At 36.0% G+C, this 17,084-nt stretch overlaps 1 protein-coding gene across 2 annotated transcripts in view; it reads left to right on the top strand.

The window, feature by feature from the left end:
• Positions 1–17,084, top strand: part of RAD54B (RAD54 homolog B) — a 137,743-nt gene that overhangs the window by 112,256 nt on the left and 8,403 nt on the right. For both annotated transcript variants that reach the window (XM_069086628.1, XM_069086627.1), the window contains 4 exons: positions 1,620–1,845; positions 10,849–11,056; positions 14,604–14,743; positions 15,755–16,045. In XM_069086628.1, coding sequence (XP_068942729.1) covers positions 1,620–1,845; positions 10,849–11,056; positions 14,604–14,743; positions 15,755–16,045 — 865 coding nt within the window. The remainder of the gene's footprint in view (positions 1–1,619; positions 1,846–10,848; positions 11,057–14,603; positions 14,744–15,754; positions 16,046–17,084) is intronic.

Here is a 17,084-nt window from a genome sequence, read left to right on the forward strand (position 1 = left end):
GGTCTGTTAGCATCATTTTCCTGTGTGAAGGATAGTGTACTGTCTTAGAGTTTAACCAAGGTTAAGGTGAATGAAGCAGATCTGCAAACAAGATAACATTTATTAGCAGGGGCATGTTACCTATCAATAAATGGGTCAATAACTTGCTTCTATTTATGCCAAAGACCCCAAACAAAAGGACAGTTCCATAGGTTTTGAGGAGTATAGAACAGAGAACAAAACAGGGTAGGTGACATCATGGAATTAAGGGAAAGAGCTGAAATGCAGGGAACAACATGATTGGTTGAAATTTTGGTCATGGGGGCTAGCAACAACTCCCCTTCTCTCATGAGACTAAGAAGTGCCCATTTTTTGAGTTCAGTGACGAGATATTGGCCCAGACTTTTGGTAAGAAAACCACATGTCCTTGAAGGGTAACTTAGCAGAATAAAGCTATCAGGCCCAAACTTGCTTTCTCTTCACACACATTCCCCAAGGTTAGCAAAATTCATTGAGGCAAGAATTTTAAACTTAACCCATTACAGGCCAGCTGCTCTAAACTAAGTTCAGAGACAAAGAACCATGACTTAAGCAGTTACAGAACAAAAACAAGTAATTGTAAATAGGTTCAATAAGAAAATGATGCAGGATCAACTATAATCTTCTCAGTAGTATTTTTTTTTTCTCTTTGGAGGGGGAAGGTAGGGCAATTGGGGTTAAGTGACTTGCCCAAGGTCACATGGCTAGGTTTTTTTGTGTGTGTGTTAAGTGTCTGAGGTCAAATTTGAACTCGGGTCCTCCTAACTCCAGGGCCAGTGCTCTATTCACTGCGCCACCTAGCCACCCCTTTCTCAATAGTATTTTGAGGTACTTATTCTCTTTCTTTGTCCCATTCAGTTGCTCCTTGTCTTTTTACTGAGGGAGAATATACCATTAGATTCTGTCCTTGATTTATTTTCTTTATCTTTCTGTGTTTTCTATTTGACAAGTTCGTGTATTTCTGTGCTTTCAATTCTTGCCTCTTCGCAGATGATTCCCAAGTCTCCTAGGCTTGGCCTCTGTCTCAAGTTCCAGAACTGCTTTTCCAGCTGCCTTTAGACATGTCTATCTAGATATCGCCTTAGCATCTCAAACTCAACATGTTCAAAACTGAACTTTCTCTTAAATCTGTGCCTCCTTCTTACTTTAGTATTTCTCTTAGTAGTTATGACTATTCACCCTCTTTCCCATGTTTGAAACTTCAGTGATACTTATAACTCTCTCTGACATCTTTCACATGTACTTTTCATATCTACTTCTGAAATATCTCTCTCTTCTTTTCTCACCTTCATTTCCATCGTCTGCTCTCCTCATTACCATCAATGTGAACTGTTGCAACAGCTTCCTAACAGGTCTTCCCTTTTCCATTCCTTCTTCCCTCCAAACAATTTTTTACAACATGATAGGAGTTATGTTCCATATATGGAAATGTACTTATGCCCCTTCTCTACACTTCAGATGTTCCTTGAATTGAATAGTTCATTTTTGTAGGATAGGAGAAAGAAGTCACTTATGTTTGCTTTTTATTGTATAAAGTTTTTGTATCTTTCATGTTATCTAATTTTTTTCCTACCAAGAATAAAGGTAGTTTTATCTTACAGAATGAATGGCAGATTTGGTGCTATTCTTGCTGATGAAATGGGTTTGGGGAAAACCCTGCAATGCATTTCACTCATCTGGACACTCCTGCGTCAGGGACTCTATGGAGGCAAGCCAGTAATAAAAAAGACACTCATTGTTACTCCTGGAAGCTTGGTGATTAATTGGAGGAAAGAATTTCAAAAATGGTTAGGAAGTGAAAGGATTAAAGTGTTCACTGTTGATCAGGTAAGACACATTTTAATCTAGCTGGAGAAATATTTTTTGTTCCATTATACATTTTATTGGTTTATTTTAATGTCCACAAAAATATTGGAATCTTTGGTCAAAGGCATAGCTACAAAATAGGCTGTTAATAGTTTTTGAAATTTCTGGTGTCTTTGTTTTAGTGAAAACTTTAGCAAAGGCAAACACATCAAATAAAGGATTAGTTTCATGTCTTTTCTGGTAGAGTATTATTTTTTTAAAGGCAGGAACAAGGGAAAATGGTACTATAGGAGATGGGAGAATCTCCTTTGATGTTTTCTTTATATATTTTTTAAATAATCTGGTATTTTTTCTCCCACTTAGGAGCATTTTATTTTTTTCCAATTACATGTAAAGATAATTTTCAACATTCACTTTTATAAGATGAGTTCCAAATTTTTTTATTCCTCCCTCTATTCCCTCACTCCTCCCAAAGAAGGCAAGCAATTTGATATAGGCTATACATGTACAATCATATTAAACATATTTCCACATTAGTCATATTGTGAAAGAAGAATCAGAACAAGAGGGAAAAACCATGAGAAAGAACAAAAAGAGAGAAAATAGTATGCTTTGATCTGCATTCAGACTCCATAGTTCTTACTCTGGATGTGGATAGCATTTTCTATCATGAGTCTTTTGGAATTGTCTTAGATCACTGTATTGCTGAGAAGAGCTAAGTCTATCAAAGTTGGTCATTGTACAATGTTGCTGTTATTGTGTACAATGTTCCCTTGGTTCTACTCACTTTACTCAGAATCAGTTCATGTAAGTCTTAACAGGTTTTTCTGAAGCCTACCTGCTCATCATTTCTTATAGCAGAATAGTATTCCATTACATTCATATACAACAACTTGTTCAGTCATTCCCCCGTTGATGAGCATCCCCTCAATTTCCAATTTTTTGCCACCAGAAAAAGCTGCTGTAAATATTTTTTTATGTGGATCTTTTCCCCCTTTTTATGATCTCTTTGGGATACAGATCTAGTAAGTAGTGATATTGCTAGATCAAAGGGTATGCACAGTTTTATAGCCCTTTGGGTATAGTGCCTTGGAAATATTTTTAAAAATCATTAAGTTTGTAGAAATTCTACTTTTTATTAAGAATTTTCATTTATGGGGCGGCCAGGTAGCACAGCGAGTAAGAGCACCGGCTCCAGTGTTGAGAAGACCTGGAGATCGAATCCCGGGCTCAGACACTTAGCACCCACCCAGAAACACCTGGCCGTGTAACCTTGAGCAAGTTACTTAACCCCAATTGCTTAGGGGCGGCCAGGTGGCTCAGCGAATAAGAGTACCGGCTCCAGGATGACCTGGATCAAATCCCGGGCTCAGATACTCAGCACCACACCCAGAAATAACTGGCCTTGTAACCTTGAGCAAGTTACTTAACCCCGATTGCTTAAAATAAATAAATAACTAAAAAGAAATAAAAAAAAAAAGAATTTTCATTTACATAGAAATGGGAGGAAGACCCATATGTACAAAAATGTTTATAGCAGCTCTTTTTGTAGTGGCAAAGAATTGGAAATTAAGGGGGTGCTCACCAATTGGGGAATGGCTCAACAAGTTGTGGTATATGAATGTAATGGAATACTATTGTGCTATAAGAAACAAGGAGCAGATGGACTTCATGTTTACTTGGAGAGGCTTATACAAACTGATGCTGAGTGAGAAGAGTCGAACCAGGAGAAATTTGTACACAATTACAGACACAACGTATATGTGACGACCAACTTTGATAGACTGGACTCTTCTCAGCAATGCAGGTTTATAAGTCAATCCCAAAAGACTCATGATGGTGAGAGATGTCTACATCCAGAGAAAGAACTGAGTTTGAATCCAGATTGAAGCAAACTACCTGCTCTTTTTCTTTTTCTTGCTTGGTTTTGTTTCCTGTTTCCCATTGTTCATTCCATCTGATACAGTCCTTCTTTATAACCTGACTAATGTCTAATGTGAAAGTATTTGCAGATCCTATACTTAATTGTATGCCTCCATTGGTGGGGGGTGGGGGGGGAGGAAAGGGAGAGAGGGAGAGAAAATTTGAAACTCAAGGAATTGTGGAACTGAATCTTGCAAACTAAAAGTAAACAAACAAATTAATAAAGACCAAAAAATAAAAAAAAAAAAAGAATTTTCATTTTCTTAGTCTTCATTCTGCTCTACCCCTGAGACCTGAGTTTGAATTCTGACTTTTGTTTACTACCAATATGACTTTGGTTTAGTCATTTAAGCTCTTTGGGCTGAATCTGTATAATGAGGGAGTTGTCTTAAATGACCTCTAAGGTCCAACTTGACCAATGATCTTATGAAACATTTAATTAACATTGTTTATTTTTTTTTATCTGCCTAAATTTTCATTTAATAGATATGCCATGTTGTATTTTTTTTTGATTGTTTGCTTAAGGTCGCACTGTGTCAATCAATCAACAAGCATTTATTCAACTTTGTGTGTTGTATGTTTTGCTATGCTTCGAGGGTGCAAAAAACCCCCCAACAAAACAAAGCAAAAATGGTCCTATCCTCAAGAAACTTCCTTTCTAACATAAGTGACAAGATATATAAATCAAGATAAATATAAAGTAGTGGGAAGACTGCCAAAGTCTCCCAGAGGAGGAGACACCTTAATTGATTTATATGCTCATTTTCTGTTTTTGAGGGATTAGGACAAAAAGTCATCCTTTATATTATGGAACTTTGGGTCCAAAGTCAGAGTTGAAAATCTTCCCATTAGCACAGTTCCTCATTGATAATTATGGAAGACCAAAATGAAAATATCTTATAATATGACCTGACATCAAGAAAAAGACTTTGGACATTTTCAGATTAGGGAAATGTGTCACATCTGTGCCATTGCACAGGTTTTCTGACATACCTGGAATGTAATTTCTTCTCATTTCCACATTTTACAATTTCTAACTTCCTTTAAGGTTCAGTTTATATGTTGTTAATGCTTTCTTTCTTATCAAATTACCAGACATCTACTTAACTGTTTACATGTTTTCTCTCACATTAGTATATATGCTCCTTTAATGCAAGGATTAATTTTTCTTTGTGTCCCTGGTGCTTAGCATAGTGCCTGAATATGGTAAGTTCTTAATAAATGTGTATTCGCTTGATTGATAATATACCTACAAAGTACTTTATATACATTATCTCATTTAATCTTAATACTCTTTGAAATAGGTGCTATTATTATCACCATTTTACAGATGAAGAAATTGAGATTGAGGTGAAGTGACTTGCTATTAAATGTTTAAGGGGAAACCCAGGCCTTCTTGAGTATAATTAATGAGCATTTTATTAAGCATTATTATTGTCTCAGGTACTGTGCTAAGAAGTAAAGTTACAAATATGAATAATGAAACAATTCTAATTTGCAAGTACATAACGTTCTAGAGGGGAAGAAATATACAAAAATATATACAGCATAAATATAAAATTAATAAATTCAAATACATACAAAATAGTTAAATAGAAGATAGTTTGGGAGGGAGGGAGGGCACTAGCAATGGTACTTGAGCTGTGTCTTGATGAAGAGAGATTTTTGTGAGTTGGAGGTGAAAAGGGCATGGGGGATGATGACTGTGAAGATCCAGCACTATGTACTGCTTCATAGAGAACAGCAGGAGCAAAAACTCAGAGATGAGGTTTCTTCTCAGGATTGAAATTAATCTAATTTCCCTGGAATAAAAGAATACATACATAGATAGGAGTGATTTGAGAAAAGTCCAGTAAGGTAGTTTGAAATCTGAATTAAGGTATGCAAGAGGGATCCCTGAAGAATGTTAAGTGGAGGAGTGACATATCCCATTCTATGCCTTAGGGTTAGTCAAGCAGCTGTATGAAGAATGAATTGTGGTGGTATTTGGGAGAAAAGGGGATGCCCACTAGCAGAGAAGTAAAGAGCAGTGGAGTTTATTCCCGATAGTCCAAGGAACTAATATTGAATGTCTGTACTAAGAGGGTAGCAGTTAGAATGGAGAGGAAGGAAAGGAAGCAGGAAAGAGAAATCATAGACGCTTAGAGTAGGTGCCTTGAAAACTATCTAATCTAAGCCATTTTTTTTGATATGAGAAAACAGATCCTGAGAAATAAATCTAAAATCATATCTTTTAATTGCAAGATTGGCTACAAGAGGTGAAGAATCAAAGTTAACCTCAAGGTTTTTAATTAAGGAGACTAGATGAATGATGATGTCACTGGCAGTAGTTAAGGAGGAGAAATGGAATTGGGGGAAAGATAATAAATGTGACTTTGGACACATTGAGTTTGGTGGACCATCGAGGTGAATGTGTGTTGAGAGTAGCTAGAGATACACCTGGAGCTTTGGAGGGAGATCAGAGTTGGAGCTATAGATTTAAGAATGGTGTAAATAGAAATGAGAATTGAAACCATAGGAGTGAAGAGAAGACTAGAACAGGGGTCATTAATTTCTGTGTGTGTTAGGGACTCCTTTGATGGGGCCTATGGACCTTTTCTCAGAATTATGTTTTTAAATTCATAAAATAAAACACATAGTAATGATATCTAAATGCAGTTGTTTTTTTTAAAAACGCAATTTTGCAGACCCCAGTCAGTCAGTTAATAAACATTTATTATGTGCCTCTTATGTTCCAGGCACTGTGCTAAGTACTGGGAATTCAAAGAAAGACAGAAATATAGTTCTTGTTCTCAAGAGCTCTCATTCTAAAATGAGAAACAGTATATAATCAACTATGTGCAGACAAGCTATATACAGTATAAATTGAAGATAATCAACAAAGAGAAAGCACTAGCACTAAGGGGAAATGGGAAAAACTCCCTGTAAAATGTAGGATTTCAGATGATACTTGATGGAAACCAGGGAAGGTAGGAGGCAGATGAGGAGGGAAAATATTTCTGACATGAGGTGACTTAAAATGCCAGGAGTCTGGAGATGGAATGTCTTGTTTGAGGAACAGCAAGGAGGCCAGTGTCCCTAGATTGGAGTATATGGGGAGAGTGTAAGGTGTAAAGGGGAGAGGGGGCAGCCAGCAGACAGGTTATGAAGGTCTTTGAATGCCAGACACCTTGGGTATATGCCCACACATGACATCTTGCACCATATTACCTTTCACAGCAATATCCTCTGGATCTTACATCATCTACTGCTGTTTCTTTTTCAGTACCAATGACATGTTATGCCAGTAATGTGATTCAACAAACATTAATTAGGATACAAAGTTAAAATTAAAAATGGACCTTGCCCTCAAAAGTCTACCAGAAGGATACAACATATAAACAGATAAGAAATGTCAGATACTTTGAGGAGAAAGCTGTAAAAACTAGGACAATCAGGAAAGACTTCTTATTGAAAGGGAGCTAAGCCAGATGGGACAAACTTATTCAGGGAAGTAAATGATCTGCTGACTTCTTTACAGGCTCTTTGAGAGTTTATCAGATTGAAAGAATCAAGCAAAAAATGAGATGAATGAAGAAGTATATGTATGTTAATGATCTGTGATCTGCTTCTTGCAATATTTAATAAAATGAAATGTCTTTTACTTTTGTCCCTGAAAAGTTTTCAACAGAAATCTAGGCACTGAAAATAAATATAATTAATATCTCTGTACCATAGACTAATAAATAGTATTTACTATTTTCCCTCCCAGAAATGAAATGTTTTCTTGGTGGAAATAGGGCAATAAATAGTCGAATATTGTTTCTGTTAAGGCCATCTAGTGGCCGACTAAAGTAATGTCTCCTTAAATGTTCATTGCTTTCTATCTACCAGAAATTGGAAGGGGAGGGGGGAGAAAAAAAGTTAATGTAAGTGAAACATTAATACAGTTAGTCATTTGATTTAGGCCCTTGATGTTAGAGAAGTCCAATGAGTGATAAATATCAGCTATAGAGCATTGATCATTATTTGTCAAAGTAACTGAGTTTTGTAAGATATGGACAAGTCATGAAACCTCTGGACCTGCTTCCGCAGGAGAACCTACAGACCCACGTGTGGCCCTCTAGAACCTCAAATGCAGCCCTTTGACTGAATCCAACTTTCTGCAGCCTCAGGGCCGCTGTTTCCCCATAAATAAATCTATGGAGTTTAATGTCACTTTAGCTATCGAATTAAAACTCAGTCAAACAATAAGTATTTATTAACTTCCTATAGTGTCCACATTATGGGAAGAAGCCCTGAGGTTACAAAGACAAAAATGGAACAGGCCCTGCCCTCAAGCGATTTTTATTTTATTGGGGGAGACAATATGTATATGTATATGCATATACAAAATAAATGCAAATTAATTTCTTAGGAGAATTACTATCATCTTTGGGAGGATCAGGAAAGATTTCATGTAAGAGATGTCACCTGAGCTGCCAGAAGTTAGGGAGTCTAAGGCCTCCATGTGAATGAGTACATTAGAAGAATGGAAAATAGCTTCTTCACAGGCATGGAGATGCAAGAGTGTTGTTTTTAAAGAGAAACAAGGCAAATTTGGCTAGACCAAAGAATGTCTGAAGGGCAATGCTGTATAATAAGGCCAGAAAGGTAAATTGGGGCTAGCTAGTGAAGGGCTTACATGTCCGACAGAGGTTTGTATTTGATCCTAGAGGCAATAGGGGAGCTAGCTACTCTGCCCTCTGTGCCACCTAACTGCCTCCCTGTTAATAAATGTTTGTGAAGTGATAAACTATGGTCCCTGTCCCAAGCAAACTTATAGCTTAGTTGGGGAGATGGTACATGAAGACCTATCCCGAAAATAAGCCCTCCCCTTACTGTGTAAGATTCCTCTAAAATAAGCCCTCCCCCGAAAATAAGCCCTATTGAGATTGCTACTGTAGTGAAGGTGATCCCCTGCGCTACACGCTACATTACGGTACCCTCTGTATGCACCGTCCCCCTCCCCCGTGAAACGCACGCCGCGCTCCGAGCTGCATCCAATCAGAGCTGCAGCAGTGAGCGCATCATCCTGTTCTTCCCCAGTGATTTGCTTATTGAATAAAGGTACATTTTTTTGTTCACATTTACCTGTTTATTAAAATTGCTGTCAATGTTCATTAAAATAAGCCCTCCCCTGAAAATAAGCCCTCTGGTGTTTTTCTGTCCAAAAAAATAATAAGACAGTGTCTTATTATCGGGGAAACATGGTAGGTAGTCACCTCTTTGTTTTTTACTTTCCTCATCTGTAAGGTGGGAATAATAATAATACTGATATTTCCTCACAGGGTTATTGTGAAGAAAATACTTTGTAAATCTAGAAACATAGTAATACGTGTATCTTGTATATCCCCGTCAAATCTAAACTTCTAGAGCAGAGGAATTCGTTCATTTTTGCCTTGGTATCCCTGGATTACCTAGTGTATTCACTGCTATGCACATAGCAGATACTTAAGAAATACTTATTAAGTTGAATATAAATATATTTATTTATAATGTAATATATAATAATAATTTAATCTTTAACATTTATATGTGAATATAAATAAGCAGAAATATACTTAGATAACATAAATATTTACATATAAATATGTTTATATTTTATATAATTTAATATGCAACATTTATATATAATAAAATAATAAAATTTATATATAAAAAAATAATTTATATGTATAATAAATTAAAAAATATATATAATAAAATAGTATAAACATATACTATATATAACATGAAATAATATAAATCTAAATATTCCTATAGCAGCACTTTTTCTACTAAACCTGTCTTTCTAAATAGTGGCTTAAAAGAGATACTCAGCACTGTAAGTTTGGATGCTTTTCAGGGAGAGAATATATAGAAAAAAAGAATAGAAAGCCAAAAATTGAGTCATAGAGAATACCCATAGAGAGGAGAAAAAGGGGAGTAATCAAAGGGAGACAGAGTGGTTAGGAGGGAAACCAGATAAGTTCAGTGTCACTTAAACCAAGGGAGAAAGTAATTAAAGATGGAAAGTGATCAAATGTATAAAATAATGAAGAAATGACTAGAAGAATGAGGACTGAGTAAAGGTCACTGGATTTGGTGATTAGAATATCACCTATGACCTTTGAGAGTGAAATTTAGTAAAATGGAGAAGATGGAAGCCAAATTTTGGAGGCTAAATAAGGAATATGTAGTAAAGAAGCGGAATCACCACATATAGAACATTTAGTAGAGAAGTTTGAGGTGGCAAGTTGAAGAAAAAAAACATTTTATTTCCAAGATGAAAGAGAGGAAAGATAGCGTATATTTGAAAATGGTGAAGAAAAAACTGCTGGAGAGAAAACAAAAAAGATTGAAGATGATGCAGAGGGTAGAGGTGTTTGTGGGATCAAGGTCTTTCAGGAATCAGAAAGAGAGAGAATGGAGTTATTAATTTTTAGATGAAAGAACACTTCTTTCATTTGCTGTAAGAAAGAATGAGAGGATGAGTTTAGTGATAGAGATTTATAAAGATGTAGACAAGAGATAAAGTGATGGGGCTCAGACAGATGGCCTTGATCTTCCCAGTAAAATTGCTAGGGGTTGGAAGAAAGGGATTTGGAAAGCTGTTGGAGGGAGAATTTTGATAAGAATAAGAGAATTCCTGAGCATTGAAGAGGGCCCAATTTACAGAAAGCATTTTTACTAGGCCAAGTCTGCATAGCTCTGATTGATTTTGTTAAGCTCTACAAAGAGAAACACAGCTATAAATTAAGAAGGGTAATCTTCCTGGTTTGCAAGTGGAAAAGAGTGTTAGTGATATCAGTCATTCCAGTCCCACTGACTCTTATGGTGACTCAATCAGCATTAATAACATCCTGGAATTTTAAAGATATGTATATTTCAGCAATATTCTGTCCCTCATCAAATGATACCACTATCCAACCCTGCAGCTCAAAATGAAATTTATTGTTTATTTTATTACATGATTTTTATCTTTGAGGAATAAGTTTTATAATACCTAACAGGTGACTGGCATGAAATTGACTTTTCAGCTTTATTGATAACAATTTCTCTCTATGTTTTGTTTTATGAAATCATGTAATTTATTTTCAGGATCACAAAATAGAAGACTTCATCAACTCCCCACTGTATTCAGTTCTTATCATCAGTTATGAGATGCTGCTTCGATGCCTTGATCAAATTAAAAATATAAAATTTGATCTTTTAATCTGTGATGAAGGACATCGCTTAAAGAACACCTCCATTAAAACAACTACTGCCCTTGTTAGCCTGTCTTGTGAGAAGAGAGTAATTCTTACTGGTTAGTGTTCTATGAATTTACTTAATAATTTTTTAGTATAGTTAAAATTTTAAGACTGGTAACATATTCTTGTTAGATTTATATGATGCTTGATGATATTAAATGGATGTCATACTCAGTACCCCCTATCCAGCTATGATAATTACAGCAGTTGGAGCCATAGAGAGAAAACTCCCTTTAGTGCTCCTGTTCATTGGGAAGACAAATTCTCATATCCCTTCACAAACCTGTCATGGAAGGAAAGAAAGAAGCAGGGAAGGAGGGAGGGAAGAAAAGAAGTAAAAGAACAAAGAAAGGAAATAGGCATTTATTAAGCACTTACTGTGTGCCAGGCACTCTGAGAGTTGAAATGATTGTTAATAAAATAATTTCTCTTTACTATTTGAAATACCCTTCAAGGCAAGAATATTTTAAAGTGATATTGAAAGTGCCAACATCAAAGTGGCCATTTTGGGTAAAATTTTAATCACTGTTACATAATATAGATGAACTAATTGATAATTTATTGTTTCATGTATATATCTTATCTACCCAATTAATGAACTTCTTAAGGGCAGGGATTCTGTATACATTCTTACATCTATTAGGTACTCAATAAATGCTTTTTTTCAGTACTATGAAGTGGAAAGAAAAGATAATACTTGTAAAAATTGTTTAAAACATATTTAAGACATATTCTTTTACAAAAATGAGAATGCTTATTGCACCCATTTCCACATCTTAGTATTTACCAATCCTTGAGAATTTATTCACTATCTATGATGTGCTATACACTTGGTAAGTAAGCACTGGGGATATACAGACAAAATTGAAAAGTCCCTGTCATCAGTGAATTTAGATTCTATCATCAGAGACAGATAACATATACAGATATAGGAAATGACATTTTAAGAGGTGTAGATGAGAAATGAGTGCATTGCAGGCACTGAGGACAACCAGTCCAAAAACATGGAGATGAGAAATGTTTTACCTTGTATGAAGAAAAATTAGAAGGGTGCTTTGAATTGTAAAGTATGTGAAGGGGAACTAAATATAATAAGGCTAGAAAGGTAGGCTGAGTCCATGTTGAGAAGGACTTTAATGGCCAGACAAATGATGTTTTAATTGATCTAGAGATAGCGGGTAATCACTAGGGTTCATTGTGTAGGGGGTGACATGGTCAGACCTGTGCTTTATGAAGATCACTTTGAAGGCAGGGAGACCAATGGGACTCTTGCTTGGTGTTCTTCATGAGTTTGTGAGAAAAAAGAAATATCCCTTGGTATATTGGACTTCTTGAGATTAATTATATCATCTAAAAATGGACTTATTTAATTTCTTTTACTGAATTAGAAATATCTGATTCACTTGAATTTCAAATGGGATTTGACTGTTTTCAAAATGGAGAATTAATAGACCTATATGTTAGGACTCATTATTCACAAGAGATTGACAGTGTTGGTAGCTGAGATTTTTTTTCATGCCCAGCAATGAGAGACAGAATTTAGAAATAGAGAGTTGTGCTCAGAGTGAAGATCTGGGTTCAAGTCCCACTTCTGACATATGCTGGCTGTGTGACCTTGGTCAAATCACTTCTCATTTCCTGAGACAAATATGTGAAACTGTAAGTTACAGAAAAGGTCTTGATCTAAATTGATAATAACAGCTCCTCACTGGGTACTCTCTACACTGATGAAATCACAGTCCCAGAAAAAAACAAACAACCAACCAAAAAAACCCACACCAAAAATCCAAACCAGAGCAATGCCTAAAAGATGTTTCCTTTGGCTTGGAGTTTGAAGCCCTGTATCTTAGGCACAGCTCTTCCATTTATTCTTTGTATGACCTTGGGCATGACATTTCTCCTGAGCCTCTGTTTCTTCAATTATAGTAGGAGATATTATTTGCTCTGGTTGTTGTCCTGCATTCTTGAAGAGGACCAAAGTGATATCACTATGCTAGAGTCAAATTTCATTGTGTCCAACTGTGGCTGATCAAACCAATGTGAGCTTGGAGTGCTCTACCACAGGTCAGGTGCAGATAGTCTGTGTGAACATTTGGGGTGGATGCTCTAAATTTGAGCATCCTGCGTTTCCTTTGAGCTGTTTCAATTTTGCTTTGCTCACAGAGGACAGCATCCTCTCTGATGTGGACACATCATGCTGAGAGGTGTCTCCCATGTCTCCCACAATCAATTCCAAAGCTCTTAAGCGAGACCTTGAGATTGTCCTTGTATGGCTTCTCACCACCATGTGAACACTTGCCCTATGTGAGTTCTTTGTAACATAGTCTTTTTGGCAAGCATACATTTTGCATTCAAACAATGTGGCCAGTCCATCAGAGTTGAGCTCTCTGAAGCACAGTTTGAATGCTTGGCAGTTTAGTTTGAGTAAGAACCTCAGTGTCTGGTACCTTATCCTGCCCGATGGTCTTCAGAATCTTCCTAAGACAATTTAAATGGAAGCGATTCAGTTTCCTGGCATAGTACTGGTATACTGTCCAGGTTTCACAGGCATACAACAACAAGGTCATCACTATGGCTCTATAGGCCTTCAGATTGGTAGTCAGTCTTAATACCTCTTCTCTCCCACACTTTTCTTCGGAGTCTCCCAAACACTCAGCTAGCTCTGGCAACGAGTGTTCAACCTCATTATCAGTGTGTACATCCCTGGAAAGTACACTATCAAGGTAAGTAAACTTATCCACAGCATTCACAACTTCTTCATTTGCTGCACTACTTATGGCATAAATTGGCTGTGAGCAAAGCCTTGGTAAATTATAAAAAGATACATAAATATAAGCTGTTGTTATGTCATTAATGTAACTCCCAGGACAGTTTGAGTCACTGCCATGTGTTAAGCTGGAGTGATTTTATTAGCTTTTAAGACATTTTACAACCTGTCCCTTCTCCCTTTCCAACCTTTTACACTTTATTACCTACTACATACTCTATAATCCAGTGATACCGACCACTATGTTGTTCCTTGCACACTCTACTCCTGTCTCCTGACTTCTTGCCTTTTCTCTGACTGCTCCCCCTCCCCCCATTTCTGGAATGTTCTTCCCCTTCCCTTCTGCCTCCTGGCTTCTCTGGCTTCCATCATGGCTCAACTCAGATCCCGCCTTCTGCAGGGGCCCTTTTTTTTTCCCCTCCCTCCACACACTGTTAGTGCCTTTTCACTGAGATTAATTTCCTTTTGCACTACATACATCATCTTGTATGTATACTTTTGTTTTTATATATTGGAATGTGAGCTTCCCCATGAAAATCTGAGCTCCTTGAATACAGGGTATGTATCTTTTTTATCCCCAGTTCTAAGCACGGTGCCTGACACATAAGAAACACTTAGTAAATGCTTATTGACTGGAAAGTAAAAGATATATCAGCCTGGAACAATTTAGTAATATTATTAAAACCAATTAATATTTTGTAGTAATTGGTTAACATTTTTTTCACAACGTGCTACTACCTGACTTTGATGCCTGTCATAAGATGTGGGGAGATTGATTTATTGGGTCTTCAAATGAGTGCTCAATTCTATAACCTTACATTTTTTCATTTTTCAAGGTACTCCAGTCCAAAATGATTTACAAGAATTTTATGCATTAATTGAGTTTGTGAATCCAGGAATACTAGGTTCTTTGTCATCATATAGAAAAATATATGAAGAGCCCATTATTGCATCCCGAGAACCTTCTGCTACTCAGGTATAATATTTTTTAATAAATGGTTGTTTTTATAGAATGGAGGGAGATGCCCTAAATTTATTGTAAGGGTAATATTCTATCAGAAGAAAATCAGTATAACTCCTTTTTACTAAAAAGTACATTTTTAGCAGTACCTATATATCTGTAGTCTTGTGGTTGGGGGAGTGGGGTTTGAGGAGAAAAGAAGGGACATCCATGAAGTTTCTTAGATATAATTAAATTTGTCTTAAAAGAACTTATTATTCAGAGACTAACTTCTCTTAATTTTGTTGAACTTTTATAAATTCAGGGATTTATGATAGAATATCCAGTCTATCCTTTTTTCCCCGCTTTGAGCTAGAGAGTACTTATTATGATTTAAAATTAAGGATTAAATGTGGATTTTCTTGCCTTCTATATGAGATTATATTTTGAAACATAACCTTAGAATATTATAATTGTAGACATTTGGTTTGGATGGTATCTTTTTATTTTGAAAAAAGTAGTATTTTTTGCTGAATACCCTATGGTAACTCCAGAAGTGCTGTTAGTCAGCTCCATGTAGGTCTACTTACAGTCTTGAATCTTTAATTTGACGAGTTGTTCTGGCTCCAAAGAGGTTAGTATGATCTGTTAGTTCTCTGTGGGTGATATTGACAATCTGTATTCTATTATAGTCTATCAAACTTAGGCCTACTTCTTGAATAATTTATAATGGTGCCCAGACAATGCTAACAGCTAACCAAATAATGAATCATAAAACTATGACTTTACATAATTTAATGATTAAGCTAAACATTTAAAGAGATGTATATTAGTACTTTCCCTCTGCCCCCTCTTTTTCTCTCTCTTTCTCTGTCTATCCCTGTCTCCCTCCTTCCCCCATTTGTATTGCATTTTCCTATAATAACAAAACAATCAAATGAAAGTTGATTGTAACTAGTAATCACAAAAAATTTTTTTTATGTTAGATTTTTTTTCTGAACACTTTGTTTTAGAAAAGTTTCAATTCTGCCCTTTTGTTATCAATAGGAAGAAAAAAAATTGGGAGAGAGAAGAGCAGCTGAACTCACTCGCCTTACTGGACTCTTTATTCTTAGAAGAACACAAGAGGTGATAAATAAATATCTTCCACCTAAAATAGAGAGTGTAGTCTTCTGCCGACCAGGAATACTACAGATTGAACTTTATCGGAAACTGTTGGGTTCCCAGGCTGTCAGATTTTGCTTGCAGGGGGTGCTAGAAAATAGTCCTCATCTGATTTGTATAGGAGCTCTTAAAAAACTCTGCAACCACCCCTGCCTTCTCTTCAAATCTTTAAAGGTATGTTGCATATGAACCAAAAATTTGGGGTGTTCCTTAGAAACAAAAGGAGGCCCTGGGGGCATGAACCTGATAAATTTAGGAAGCCTGCATGTTACATAGCCAATCCTAGGGGTTGGGTCTGTCCATGGGATTGTCTCGACCTCCTTTTTATGAGTTGGTTGCCCTTTAAGAAAGTGAAATTAATTTTTCATTTTGATTATGTTACTGGTCCCTCCACCAATGAAGCATACAACCCATCTATACTTTATAGTCTTAGAGAATTACCTGAGGTTCTACCCATCTTCAAAGGAGTCCTGAGTGACAAAGTTAGGGTTTGAACCCAGGTCTTTTTAACTCTGAGACCAGGACTTATCTAATCCATGCTGCCTTTCAATGCATATTTGATAATTTTAAGGCCAAGGTAGGTAAATTATTGGAGTTGAATACTTAATATTTTTATTTAAACAGTATGACCTTAATATGCAAATATAAACTCTTGCTGACAACATTTTTCTATAATATTGTGAATTACAAACATTTCCTTCACTATGTAAGTTTTACAGAAATTCTGCAGGTTTATGCTACAATGGTTTATATTTACTCAGTTTATTTTACCTCTTTAGAATAGTCAACTTTTATAACTTTTCAGCAGGCATAGATGATAATTTATAAAGTAACCTCCTTAGAAAAAGACTTTGTACATAGTAATAAACAAAAATTAAGCTAATTGGGCTCAATGCCCAGGAAGAATAGAAGCCAAAAGATATTCTACAAAAGGAATATTTTCAGATGGTTTAAAATGTACTGACTTACTTCGAATAACCTTGTACTTTACTTTGAAGGACTCCCCATAGGAGAGATTCTTCATCATAATATGAATATCCTTGATTTGGCCCTTTATCATTACATTTACTTATCATTTACTTGTCATTTTACTTAATTTACCAAAGTTTATTTTGATTGCTATTTAATTAATATGACTTAGTAGAAAGAACATTAGACTTAGAATTCAGAACTAGCTGTTTAATCATGAGCAAATTTTTTAACCTTATGGTGC

The sequence above is a fragment of the Petaurus breviceps genome, unplaced genomic scaffold (genome assembly GCF_028583685.1).
Source record: "Petaurus breviceps papuanus isolate PSGF00001 unplaced genomic scaffold, PetGlider_PUasm1.0 179, whole genome shotgun sequence".
NCBI lineage: Eukaryota > Metazoa > Chordata > Mammalia > Diprotodontia > Petauridae > Petaurus > Petaurus breviceps.